This window comes from Lissotriton vulgaris, chromosome 10, assembly GCF_964263255.1.
Source record: "Lissotriton vulgaris chromosome 10, aLisVul1.2, whole genome shotgun sequence".
In the NCBI taxonomy this organism is placed as follows: domain Eukaryota; kingdom Metazoa; phylum Chordata; class Amphibia; order Caudata; family Salamandridae; genus Lissotriton; species Lissotriton vulgaris.
Window position 1 is genome coordinate 554,887,579 of NC_141698.1, and position 13,139 is coordinate 554,900,717.

At 44.4% G+C, this 13,139-nt stretch overlaps 1 protein-coding gene across 1 annotated transcript in view; it reads left to right on the top strand.

Moving 5' to 3' along the window:
• Positions 1-13,139, top strand: part of TXNDC11 (thioredoxin domain containing 11) — a 538,914-nt gene that overhangs the window by 406,601 nt on the left and 119,174 nt on the right. Inside the window, exon 8 of the mRNA XM_086941405.1 lies at positions 11,984-12,752. Coding sequence (XP_086797531.1) covers positions 11,984-12,752 — 769 coding nt within the window. The remainder of the gene's footprint in view (positions 1-11,983; positions 12,753-13,139) is intronic.

Sequence of the window (13,139 nt, forward strand, 5' to 3'; positions counted from 1 at the left end):
CATCCCGAAAAATATAGTGCATATTGGTTGTACCCTGCAAGAAGCGTAAGAGACTTGGAGGCTTTGTCTAAGGCAGGGTCATATTGGGAAGGCGGGCAGTCGGGCATGGGGTGAAGGGCCGGTGGCTCAGGATCACCTGGGGGCCAGTTTTTGGACCTCTGTAAACCTGCCCAGAGGCGTACTTTCTTCCCTAGTCCCAACCAGGCCACTGTAATGTGGTGCCAGCATCATGGGCGCTCCCCTGCCCTGCTGTAAACTGGGTCTTGGGTCCAGTTGCTGCTTTGGCCTTTAGGGTATTAGCACCTCGGCACCCTGCCTCGTGTGACCTGCCCTGCCAAAAGTAAAGTAACCTCCAGCTTGGCCATAGTATTTAAGTCCTGATTAGTGCGGAGAGGGTGGTAGTTTGCAGGGGCCTCGCTGGGAAAGGCAGGTGATTTTGCACCATTTGGTCACTCTCAACAAAGTCCCCCTTGAGCAGCAGGGGCAGTGTGCTTTGCTTGACCCCTCCCCTGCCATGTCATCATCCTGGGGCTATAGTCAGCTAGGGCGGGGGTGAGTAAGAGAGGCCAGGTGATGTCACCTCAACCAGTGTCTTTTATGCCTTGTTGAGGAGGGAAGAGGGGGTGTTCCATAAAATTGGATGTGGCATTGTGGTTAGAGCTGCAGACATTGGAACCAGGTTCAAGTCCCAGCGTCAGCTCAACAACCTGTGATTCTGAGCAAATCACTTAATCTAGGTAAAAAACAGGAGACAGAGGGAAGAAAATGGAGCCACTCTTGGTCCCCCTGAACAATATCAATTCAACAACCAAAGAGTGCGACCAACAAAAGAAGAGCCAGCATGAGGAATCACTCTTGTTTTTTTTAAAAAGAACCCTCATTCACCAACCTAGTAGGTGACATGCTTCATCCTCTGGTTCCCACCAGAGAGGCCTCTCTGGTGTGCTACGACGCCTGACTACAGCGAAGCAGGTTTTTTTGGTGTATGGCGTGAGTGTGCAATAAGTGAGTGAAAAAAGTGGTTAAAAATGCCTTTGTTATATTCCCGAAAATGTGAATGGTAGAAAACTTGGGCACGAAGATACTGGTATCCCGAGGTACTCAGAATGGCGATCGATCCTCCGATTTGACTGCCTTTTCTGGAGGATCTTCTGTTGCAGCAGCAGGGGACGGTCCTCCACCCGAACCTGTCCAGCCTCTACCTCCATGCGTGGAGATTGAGCGGCGACAATTGACAGCTTTTGACCTTCCTACCAAAGTCTGTGATGTAATTCTGGCAGCCAGGCGTCCCACCACTAAAACAATATACGCCTTCAGGTGAAACAAATTTGTGGCATGGTGCACAGCAAAGGCTGTGGATCCCCTTTCTGTCCCTCTTTCCGAGGTCCTTCTGTTCCTTCTCTCTTTGGCCAAGCAGGGCTCTGCTCTGGGCACTATCAAAGGTTATCTTTCGGCCAACTCCGCCTTTCTACGGCTTCCAGATCAGCCTTCTCTTTTTAAGTCCCCGGTTGTTAATTGCTTCCTTAAAGGGATTACATACACTTTTCCTCCCTTGCCTTTCATAATGCCTCAATAGGACTTAAATCCTGTCTTGGCCTATCTGATGTGCTCTCCCTTTGAGCCCCTTCATAACTGTCCCTTCGTCTTCTCACTCTCAAGCTGGCTTTCCTGGTAGCTATCACCTCTGCCAGAAGAGTGGGTGAGCTCCAGGCTCTCTCTTCTAAACCTCCTTTCCTTTCTGTTCATCCGGACAAGGTGGTTTTAAGGACTCGTCCTTCTTTCTTTCCAAAGATTGTCACGCCCTTCCACATGGGGCAGACCATCACCTTGCCCACCTTCTTTCTGCCTCTGCATCCTTCAAAAGAGGAAGAGAGGGTCCACCTTCTGGACCCAAAACGTGTGCTCTTGTTTTATCTGAAGCACACACAACACTTCCGGGTGGATGACCAACTTTTTGTTGGCTACGTGGGTGCCAAAAAAGTTTGGGTCGTGCGCACACGAACCATCTCTCGGTGGGTCGTTCTGTGCATCAAAGCATGTTACTCGTTGGCTAAGAAGGAGCCTCCTGTGGGGCTGCATGCCATTCTACCAGGGCAACGGCTACCACTACTACCTTGGGATGCAGCGTTCTCTTGCAGGACTTTTGTCAGGCAGCTACGAGGGCCTCGCTACACACGTTTACCAAGCATTATTGCCATGACAGACAAGTCCGGAGAGACGGCTTCTTTGGTCGTTCTGTTCTGCTGGGGTATCTATTCTAAGGTAAGGAATCTATCACTAACATGTCTCTTTCAGATGCACAAGTTACTACTTGTGGAACGATATATCTTTTAGAGACATTAGTTAGTGATAGAATCCTTACCGCCCCACCCATCCTCCCCATTCTGAGAACTGATTTATAGGGTTACGGTCATCCCTTTCAGGGCCCTAGTTTCATTGCACCAGTGGTCAGTTTCTTGCATGGCTCTGCATTCCCTGCGTGGAAAGTCGTGTACAGAACTGATGTCAGCGCGCATGGGAAGTAGTCTCTGTGACATCATCTCGGCGCGTACGACGCCAGCAATAGACGCAGAGCCGCACATTCCGACGCGCATGGGTACTGTTGACAACTTACCGGATCCAGTCTGATGCATGAGGATATTCTAAGCTAAGGAATCTATCACTAACTAATGTCTCTTACAGATATATTGTTACACAAGTAGTAACTTGTGCATAACACGTGGTTGTGTTCTCACACTGCACCTGTCCTCGGTGGGGCCCCTACTTACTCACCTTGGGTGGTTCCCTGGGGTCCCAGCGATTCTACACATGCTAGACATTGTCTTGACTCGGGTCGTAATACTTATACCACTATTTTAGTATATGGTTTGGTCTCCAACAGGAGCCCACTGTGTATTAGTGCTACTTACGATTGTTTCTGTGCTAAAGTATTATGTGCTTTGTGTTTATCTGCATGTAGCAGATACTGTAAGGTATTTAAGGTGTTATAATAATAAATATATATTCTTATAACTACTATGTGGTTCTCCTTTCATTTATCCAATACAATAAGATTGCATTCTGGTAAAAACAAGCTGCTTAACATTCCTTCAAGACTAAGCCTGAAGGCTGCTCTCCACAGCTACCACTTGGATAGCTTTCTAAGGTTATCTTTGACCTCTTAAATTACCATAAGGGTTGTTTGGACTGGTGCAAGGTGCCCACTTTAATTAGTGGACATTATATACCAGCCCAACTTCTCACACACCCTGTATCCAAGTTTACGGTGAAGCCACCTTTGACTAGAAAACAGAAAGATCTAGTAATTATAGTGATATATATCAGGGTCACCGGCTGATCCTATACGGCCAGCTCTGTTCAGAGACCTAGCATCCCACGGTTTCTCGCCGGTTTGCTCTTTGATCAACACCTCATTAGCATCCGGCGTGGTTCCAGTGAAGTGGAAACAGGCAGTGGTCATGCCCATTCTTAAGAAACCGTCTCTGGACGTCGGTAAGCCAGAGAACTACCGCCCAATTTCTCTTCTCCCGTGGCCTGCCAAAGTTGCGGAGGCGCATGTCAACTCTGTCCTCTCGGACCATCTTCTCCAGGCTAACATCTTAGATAGCACGCAGAAGGGATTCCGGGCCGGGCACAGCACGGAGACTGCTCTCCTGTACATGGTGGAGCATTTGCGCTCCTTGCTTGATGCGGGGCAAACGGCGGCGCTGGTGCTATTAGATCTGAGCGCCGCCTTCGACACCGTGTCCCACCCTATCCTTCTGCTTCGTCTGGAGGAAGCTGGTGTTACTGGCCTTGCTCTCCAGTGGTTCCGTTCTTTTCTTGCCAACCGCTCCTTTTGCGTGGCCGTCCCGCCTTATCAGTCCAAACTCCATCCTCTGGATCTGGGGGTCCCCCAGGGCTCCTCGCTGAGTCCCACGTTATTCAATCTTTACGTGAGACCGCTGGCTGAAGTTGTCAGGCATGGTGTCATATGCCGATTACACCCAGTTAGCGGTCACGATCAGCGGAGATGGGGATGTGGATGCCCCCAGATTCCAGAAGGGACTTCGGGCGGTCGCCAGCTGGATGACTTCCAACTGTCTCCAGCTGAACGCAAGCAAGACGGAGATCATGATCTTTGGCAAGCAAACGGAACTCCGGGGAGACAGGTGGTGGCCGTCGGATCTGGGTCCTACGCCAACCCCGGTCGCGGAGTTAAAAAACCTTGGGGTTTGGCTCGATCCAACTCTCACCTTTGTCTGCCATACTAAGTGCACGGCGGCCTGCTGCTTTGGCATTTTGCATGGACTACGGCCTGTACTAACATTTTTTGATGCCACCACCAGGCAACTTGTGATTCAAGCAACCGTGATTTCTCGGCTTGATTACGCCAGCTCCCTTTTAACGGGATTAAATCAGTCGGAAATCACCCGCCTGCAGCTTGTACAGAATGCCGCGGCGAGAGCTGTTGTGGGCCTACCTAGATTTTGTCCAACTGCTAACACCTTGCGTACGCTGCATTGGTTACCGATTGCGCAAAGGATTCAGTTCAAAGTCCTTTGTGTAGCCTACAAGATTCTCAAGGGATCCCCTGCTATGATCCTTTCCAACCTTCTGTCCCGTTATGTTCCGGTCCGGGCTTTAAGATCTTCGGACCTAGAACTTGCGGTTGTTCCCCGTTTCAAACGTTGCAGGGCAGGCGGCCGCTCTTTTCAAGTTTGCGCCGCAGTGTTGTGGAACTCCCTTCCCCTTGCGATTCGTGCCCTTGGGGATCTGCTCTCCTTCCGTCAAGCTGTAAAAACTTTCTTGTTTCCTTACATTTTTCTGCTTTGTTCTGTCCAGTTGTGTTGTGTTGCTACCTTGTCGGGCGCCAGGACGCTCCTTCGCTGGAGCATCTGTGCGCATAATAAATGAGCTTAACATAACATATTGTAGGTAGGATCATGCTGAGTACACAAAGATTTCTGAATCGGGTGGTATTTTAAAATGTGTCCCATTGTGACCAAATAAGTGTGCCAGAACAGAGATACAGATACAGAGAGACAGAAATGTGGTTGAACGGGCCGAAATATAAAATTGAGGGGTTGCATGGAGTTATAGAGATCGGTGGAAAGCAAAGGAAAGAAAAGGGGAGAGGTAGAAGAGCTGAGGTCAAGTAATGGTAGAGATGCGAGACACAGGTGAGAAAGAGAAGTAGACGTAAAGAAAAGGTGACATAAAGGTAGTCCTAAGGAGGGGTCGATAGGTATGGGCAGAGGTTTAATGACTGGTGGGGGAGAGTGAAATGATGCTCAAAAAGATGGGTATAAAGAAACGAGGTAGCAAAAGGTGAAGTACAAAGACAAAGATATAGAGAGAGGCATGGTAAGAGGAAGGAAGTAAGGTGAGTAGGATAGAGGGATGAAGACAAAAAAAGTAGTGATCGGTAAAGTAGGGTGATGACAGCTAGTGAGCGATGCTAGAGCAAGTGATGGGTGAGGAGTGAAAGAGAGGTAGATGGAAAAGCACAACGTGGGGAGACATAGATAGGTAGAAGGAGAGTGGTTGTTATAGAGAAAAAAAATGCGAGAGATAACTTTATTAGGCAGAACCTTGGGAGTTGGGCGCATTTTTAATTACCCAAATCGCCCATTCCTTAAAACGTGTCTGGCTGTTTTCCTGCCCTCGTAGGTTGGAGAGTGGGGAAGGTGGCCCAGCCATAGGGGAGTGAGGTGGGAAACTTGAATGTCCTTACTGCTGGGTATGGGATTGGAACCACTAACACTATCCAACTTTATTAAGAGCCTTATTAGAAATCCAGGAATTCTCCCATTAAACTATCACCAATGTGTATAGAAATGTTGTTGCTGTCCCTTTAAAAGCCTGTTTAAAGTAGCAGCCAGTAACACAGCTTAGAATTGACAGTGCTCATGAGCATATTATAAATGCCCTATTGTGTGGCAAAGGCTGGGGAAGCTTATACTTAGCTTGGTTCACTCCTGAGTTCTAGGGCATAAGTAGCAGTCTGAGTAGAGGCCTTGTGAACAGCCCCATGAAGGTTCCAAGGATAAGGATATGTTGCATGTTCCAAGGATGTGTTGTATTTTCTTACTAGTATTATGCTTCAGCAAGAGGGCTAGATGAGCTGCGACTGCTGCAGACATCGGCTATGACCTGCTAGTCATGTGTTCTAATAAAGGCAAAACTAAATTATACTTCTGACCTAGGACTATTGAGTACTTTTGAGCTGGGTAAAAGTGACACTTTTATAGACCAGGCTTAGAACATTTTAAAGTGAAGCATTATGTGACAGCACTCGGCCATTCTCTACAAATACACACAGAGTTTGCATCACAGAACGTTCAAGCACAGCACTAGCATACTCCCAGCAAATGCAGCCAGTTAGACACAAGGCCTCTTTCCCTTAGATCTCCCACTGGCGCTTTTATGCACGTGCACACACAGAATTCTCACCTTCTCACACTACTTTTATCTCACTACTTCTCATCCTTCATGTTCCCCTTTTCATCTCCACTAATCTCTCAAACACACTTTCATTTAGTTCTGTTTCTCTTACTGTAAGTTTCTGTAGTCCCTTCCTTTAACATAATTGTACTGCCTCTTCATCCAGAACTTTCTCTTTTTCTGCGTCTGTGTCCATAGTCCAGTCTGTCATTTCATCCCTCCTATCCCCATCTAACCACAGCTCCCCCGCCTATCTCTTCTTCCCCTTCATCCTCTCCCCTACCCTTTTCTCTTCCCTCATTAAATTCTCTCATCTTGTTCTCCCTTCTTGCCTCCTCCTAAGGCAAGTGTTCGCAGGAAGAGCACAGCAGGTATTGTGCATGTGCAGAGCCTGACGAGGCAGAGATTGGGTAGTGCAATGCCATCTTTTACAAGGAAGCAATGGTGTGAAATGGCCCCCTCAACATGGTGTCCAGTGAGGCTGCAACCCCACTCCTGTCATGTGCCAGTCAAGCAGAGGAGGAGTCAGATTAAGGACACATTGGCATCATGCATTGGGGTGAGGGGGTGAAAATGTCTCTTCACAGCTGGGCTCTGACAATCCTTCTCACTCTCCTAGCTCGATCTGCACACATTATGTGTTGTTTGCCAGCCAAGTCAGCTCCATACACTAATAGGTCGGCCAAGCCGTGGTCTAATGAGGATGATGCCAGCCCCCCACCCCCTGCTAAGAGGTGGGGAAGTTGCAAAAGTCCGTCTGTGTCTGCTGCAGGCTGCAAGAGAGGGCAATTAGGCCTCACTGAGCCACTGATGATGCCAGAAACACAGCTCAACACAACATTTTCAAACTGACACCACTGAACCAAAAAGAAAAAAGGTCCTCAGATGGGCCTCAGGTACCGGCTTTTCACCCACTTCCAGAATGCCCGGTTTATCAATGGGGCCGTGCCTATGAGTACCGGTACTCTCCTTGTCCATGGAGAAGTTCCAGTACTGAAAGGGAGAAAATAAAAAAGTACCGGGACTCTGTACCAGTGAGTACTAGCCCATTTAAAGCACTGGTTCTGACGCTGACTCTGCTAGCGTGTTTCACTCTGTTTAAAGCAGGAAGAGAATTATTTGGAATTGCTGAAACAGGAAGAGAGAAAATAGGAGGAGGGTAGAGAAGGGGAAATACACCCCACAAAAGGACACCTAAAATATCTAGTGTGTAGAATTGTTTCTGAAATTGAGGTGGCATCCATGAAAGGAGAAGTTAAAGATCTGCGTGGAACACAGACGTTCGATCTTGAGGATGAGTGGTTCGGAGAAGTGTGAATGAGGAATATCGCAAGGCATTTCATCATTATTGAAGTGTGGAAATGTGCCTTTTAATGGGCACACCGGTGTAGGGGTCCCCCTTCTCTGTCCACGGGTCCGAAGACCAACAAAATAGAGATTGGCACTGAAGCTGGAATTCCAATAACAAGTTTATTAATCACTCATGAGTGGGACCAAGTCCGTACAACACTATCAAGTGTTCCAGGAGGTAGTACATTGAATACACAGACCATGGTGCTTATATACACCGTTTGTTGCAGAGTACGCATGTAGATACAAATAGAAGGTAAAGGCCTACACAGGAATAGTTACCAACAAACATGGGCAGATGGGAGATCACTTAGTCAGCAAAGTGGGAGGGGGAACAGAACTCTTTACAACAGCAGGACATAGTTGACAGTTACAGATTTAACCAAGTGCATTTCAACAGCTACAGGCCTTTGCTCAGCACATACATTGCTTTGGCCCAGTACAGAAAGAGTTAACTAAAGCTAATGACTCAAGCAGAATTGAAGGGCAAGCAACAGTGAAGACGGAAGAATTACATAGCTAACAAAATGGATGCCACAACCAAAATGGCTACAGCTTATGCTAACGGAAATTATTTCAGATTTCCACAGAAGCTGTCTCAACTAGCTCAATGCCTCTGGTCAAGAGAATGAGGTGTGCAGCCTTGGTTACCTTAAAGATGGAAAGGAAATAGTAGCATTGGGAAATTATGTGAAATGGAGGGGGTACCGAAGGACTTGAGATGAGAGGAGGAATGCTGTTACAGGGAGGATAGTAGAGTTCAGAATATATTAAATGAATTATAGGATAAAGTAAAGAGTGTCTAGTGTTCTAATAGAGATGATGGTGACAAACAGCCGAAAAGGTTTCAGCAGATGAAGCATTGTGTGTGCATGTAAGTGGGCAGCCTCGACTCGAGGAGTGGAAAGTATCCAAAATGCTATAAGGGCATATAATTCCAGCGGCGAGCATTGCCTGCACCCCCCCCCCCCCGCCCGCCATCCACGGAAATGGGTAAAATAAAACTAAAGTAAAACTTGTTTAAAACTTCTTTTATTATAGTTTTATTTTTGTTGTGCTGAGTCTTGGGTCGGGGCCATGGAGGGGACCGTACTGGGGAGTGGGGGGGGGCGGTGTGGTGGGTCTCAGGCTGGCCAAACAGTCATGCGCACTGAAGTTTTCTTCAACACGAGCTTCCTTGCCGAGTTGGAGAGAGCAGTGGCACGTTCCCAGACTGTCTGGGAGTGCAAATTCATGGCGCTCAGGCCAATCCTGAAGCTGGTCGGATGCATGAAAACAGCTTTAGGATTGGGCGTTGGGCAGTCTGGAAGCCTGTGCCTGCCTGCACTGGAAAGAAAAGGAGCGGAAGAGCGCTTTTTTTTTTTTGTCTCTGTCATCCCTCATCCACCCCTTCCCACAACCACCCCCTCCCCCAACTACCCTGGCCTCTTTTCCCAGACCCAAGCCGCTCCTGTATAATTCCTTTTATCATAAATGTTCCGGTAATTAGACACACATCAGTGACAGTGCACAGGCACACACGTCCAGATTCTAAATGTGTTCACAACATATATAGTCGGGGATAGTGATGTGTGTTCAATTTTGTAACACAGCTGCAATTCACTAATATTTTTGCAATCAATCTCCGTGACACCCTCCCATTTATCATATGTCCGGTCCTGCTTTGATCTAAAATTCATTTTACAGGTATGTGACATCAAACACAAATACAACATTTCTCAGCTTCTCTGAAAAATGTCTGTAATAGACTGATGCATCACCCACATAAAAAATAAATAAAAGGAAAACGGTATTTAAAACAATGTTTTTAAGAATTTTTCAGTCATCAGGGCACGACCCTCTGCAGAACAGAGCTGGCTCTATCAGGCCCCCCACTGAAAGGGTGGGGTCCCGGGCCAGATGCCACTTTGCCCATACCTTAAAACGTCTCTGCACTTCGTGGTCTGCAGGCAAGGAAGTAACCGTGGTTTGCTACAGAGCCAGCAAGTCTTATTTCCTTAATGAAAATGAGTGTGCCATTAAGAAGCCCTCTTTCAACAATGATAATTGCCTAACTTTCTTCGATTACAAAATAATCTTACCCTGTAGAGTCTGACAAAAGATCATTATAGGATTTCACTTGTAAATATTTCAGTAAATACAGAAACTTCAGGAATTAGAGAGATTTCTCCAGAATAGATCTTACCTCAGGTGCTGCCTGCATGGAAAAGGGGGCTGATATTAAACGAAGTGTGAAACTGCCAAACTGTAAGTGAAAACTAATTCTATTTGAATTCTAAAACTAACGTATGACTAGTCATTTATTAAATTCACATTTGTTACATTTTTTCATACTAATGATATATCTTATATTTATAGCGAAAACTTTTCTGTTGAAAGCTAATAAAATAAATTATTGTAATCTTGTGTATCATCTCGCAGTCGATTCATTCAATGCACAACATCAAAGCATATAATTCCTTGAATAAATCCCTCCAAATCAATTTGCATGCTGCCATATTACAGACACCACAAAAAAAAGAACACCACAGAATGTTAATGCATGACATACATAATCCCAAGGTCTCCTGTGTTTTACACCCTCAATTGAAGCGCGGTCTAAGCCTTCTCCATATTCGTCTCTAGCCACTAATGAACCCATGCAGAATTGTCTTCCTTCAATTGTTCATTCATATAGTGCAAGGAGACCTTGCATTGCTCCATATTCTTCTCCCTTCTATTGCTTTTCTGTCTTTTTCTACAAAGCTGTCTACTTGCTTTCTACTTCAGCCAGTTGTCTAAAGTAACCCACACCCCACAAGACAAAACCTCTGCCTCAGATCTTTGTCTATTTAATTGTTTCTCTGTCTCCAAATTCCAAAACAAGTCTTTTAGAACCCAACAGACCTTCACCATAAGAAAGAATCTCAGTTTACTTTTTTCTTCCCCAATAAAATTGCACAGCCTATCTTTCAGTACTTGAGACATTCTGAAGAAGTGTGGCAAAAGATCAAGCACAGTTTCACACATTGAGATGTTTCACAACATATTTTTACACACTGATGACAATATATGTTTATTGTTAACATCTATTTTTAAAGAGTCTTGACATGCCATGTCTTGTTGAATAATTTGTCACACTATTGCATATAGGTTCCTTGTTTTGTGGGATGAAATGTTGAAAAATTGGCAGTAGAGATTTGATGAGCTTGAAATTTACAGTTAATATCCAGCTTTTTGGGATGGATTAAATGGGTTTATATAGTGATCTAATTGAAACAAGTCACAAATGAGACAGGTTTTTTTTAAAGAAGTATAGAATTGTTAACATGAAGTAGTGTACCTAGTGTGTAATGATCAAAGTTACTGAGGAAGTTGTCTGCGTTGTGAAATTAACATAAATGTACAAAAACATACTTCTTTGTTGAATTAAATTCGTGGTTGAACCTCTGACTTATACCAGTTGATTTGTTAATTGGATTGTAGCCATTGATAGAGGTTTGATTTTTTTTATACTATAATTAATTTTTCTTTTTGTATTGGTTTATATTAGACAATTTGCCCCAACTTTAATAACAGTAGAATATAGGTGCAATAAACACAGATTTCTTGAGGATGTCTGTGAAGCCTTTTAAAGAGTTGAATTTGTTTGTACTGTACCATCTTTAGTCAACAGCTGGTGTTAATATAAAGCTGGATTGCTACCTGGGTTTGGATGTTTTAATAATTTTGTTAATGACAAAACTCTTAAAGCCTCTGAATATTAGTCAAGAATGTTGTACTCTAGTTTGAATGCAGCCGGGGTGCAGTAAATATTGCATGGATGAGACGTTTGAGAGCCCTGAGGCCTGGTTTCAAATCTGGTGAGCCTCACCAACCATCAGATTGATGATAATGTTGCTTGTGGTTGGATAGGTGAAGTGTTGAACCTGCTAGAATGACCATTTACTGCTGATGTGCATAGATTTTGGAGGATGGTGGTTGTTATTATTGCAATTATGTTGACTTCTATAGAATTTATATTTAAATTTACTTCTAGAACAATGGGCACAATTCACTTCTAGAGGAATGGGCACAATTCTTGGTGAATGTAAAATCTACTATTTGAGATGCAAAGTATTCCATTTAAGAAAGCAATTAATTGCAGTCCTCTATTTTTAGTCTATTGTATATGTAGTGTGAAACAATTTATGTATATCCTATCATTATTTTTTCTATTTGTATATAGATCACCGAGGTGGTACTAAAGTACAACAACTGTAATAATAGTGCAGTATCTGACCGCATCCTTCGCCACCTGAGACACACGGATCCTCCTATTGTGGACCCCTTTGTACCAGATTCAGTACCCCAGACGAGAGAAAACCAGAAGTATTCATGCTGCAATACTGTGTTGTTTCCCCACTGGCATTCCATCTCAAGAACTCACAACGTCTGTGAACTGTGCATCAACCACACATCAGGAGTTCAACCAAGTACGGTCAACGTGCCACGGTGCAACTTTTTCGAAATAGAAGCAGCATTGGACTCCTACCTCAGGGAACAGGCTTTTATGCAAGTCATTACAAGTACAATTGAATGCACTAATTTTCTGAGCTTCTATAGTCCCTTCAACCATTATACTGCTTGCTGCAGGACCGTGAACAGGGGCTTGATCAATTCTACAACATCAAAGCAAAATGGCTTGCAGACTTTGGAATTACCATTCTCTTCCCATGGGAAGACTAACAAAAAGGTGTCTGTTCCTCACATTGAGGAGAAAAGATTTGTAGAACTTAATAGTAGCCCCTATGTTATTAACATAACTGGTCTTAGATGCAGGACTAACAAAACCTTGAATATTTACCTCATTGACTCAACTCTATTTTGGAATTATGCTGTGAGATTAGGTGCATCACTGTTGGCTCCTGTTAAGGAGTTTGCTGCAATTATTGATCTTAAGGAAGAAATCCACTACATCCTCGACGAGAAGGAAGGTCTTTTGAAACCCACTATTGGTATGTTGCATAGTTCACTTTCTCTTGTCTTTGTCTTTTAAATTGATGAATTTTCAAAAGCACACATATGATTAACTAAACCTGTTTGATTAATTGGCTTTAACTTTGTTTCGATCTTGTTTTTATGTCACAGATATGTTATTATTTTTGTTTTTTATAGAGTGCGCAAATCATTGAGTGGCAAAAGAATTTATTTAGGATCGCTGCTTAGTAAACGTGATGTTACTATAGAAATAGACTATCTCATGAGGTTCATTTCTTAGTCCACAAACCTTTATTACAATCAGGAGCTTTATCATCATTATTTAACAGATGGTTTCTCCTAAGGCTTTGACCATTATTTGATTATGATTACCACTCTGCCTCTACTTGGCTGCAGAGATGTAT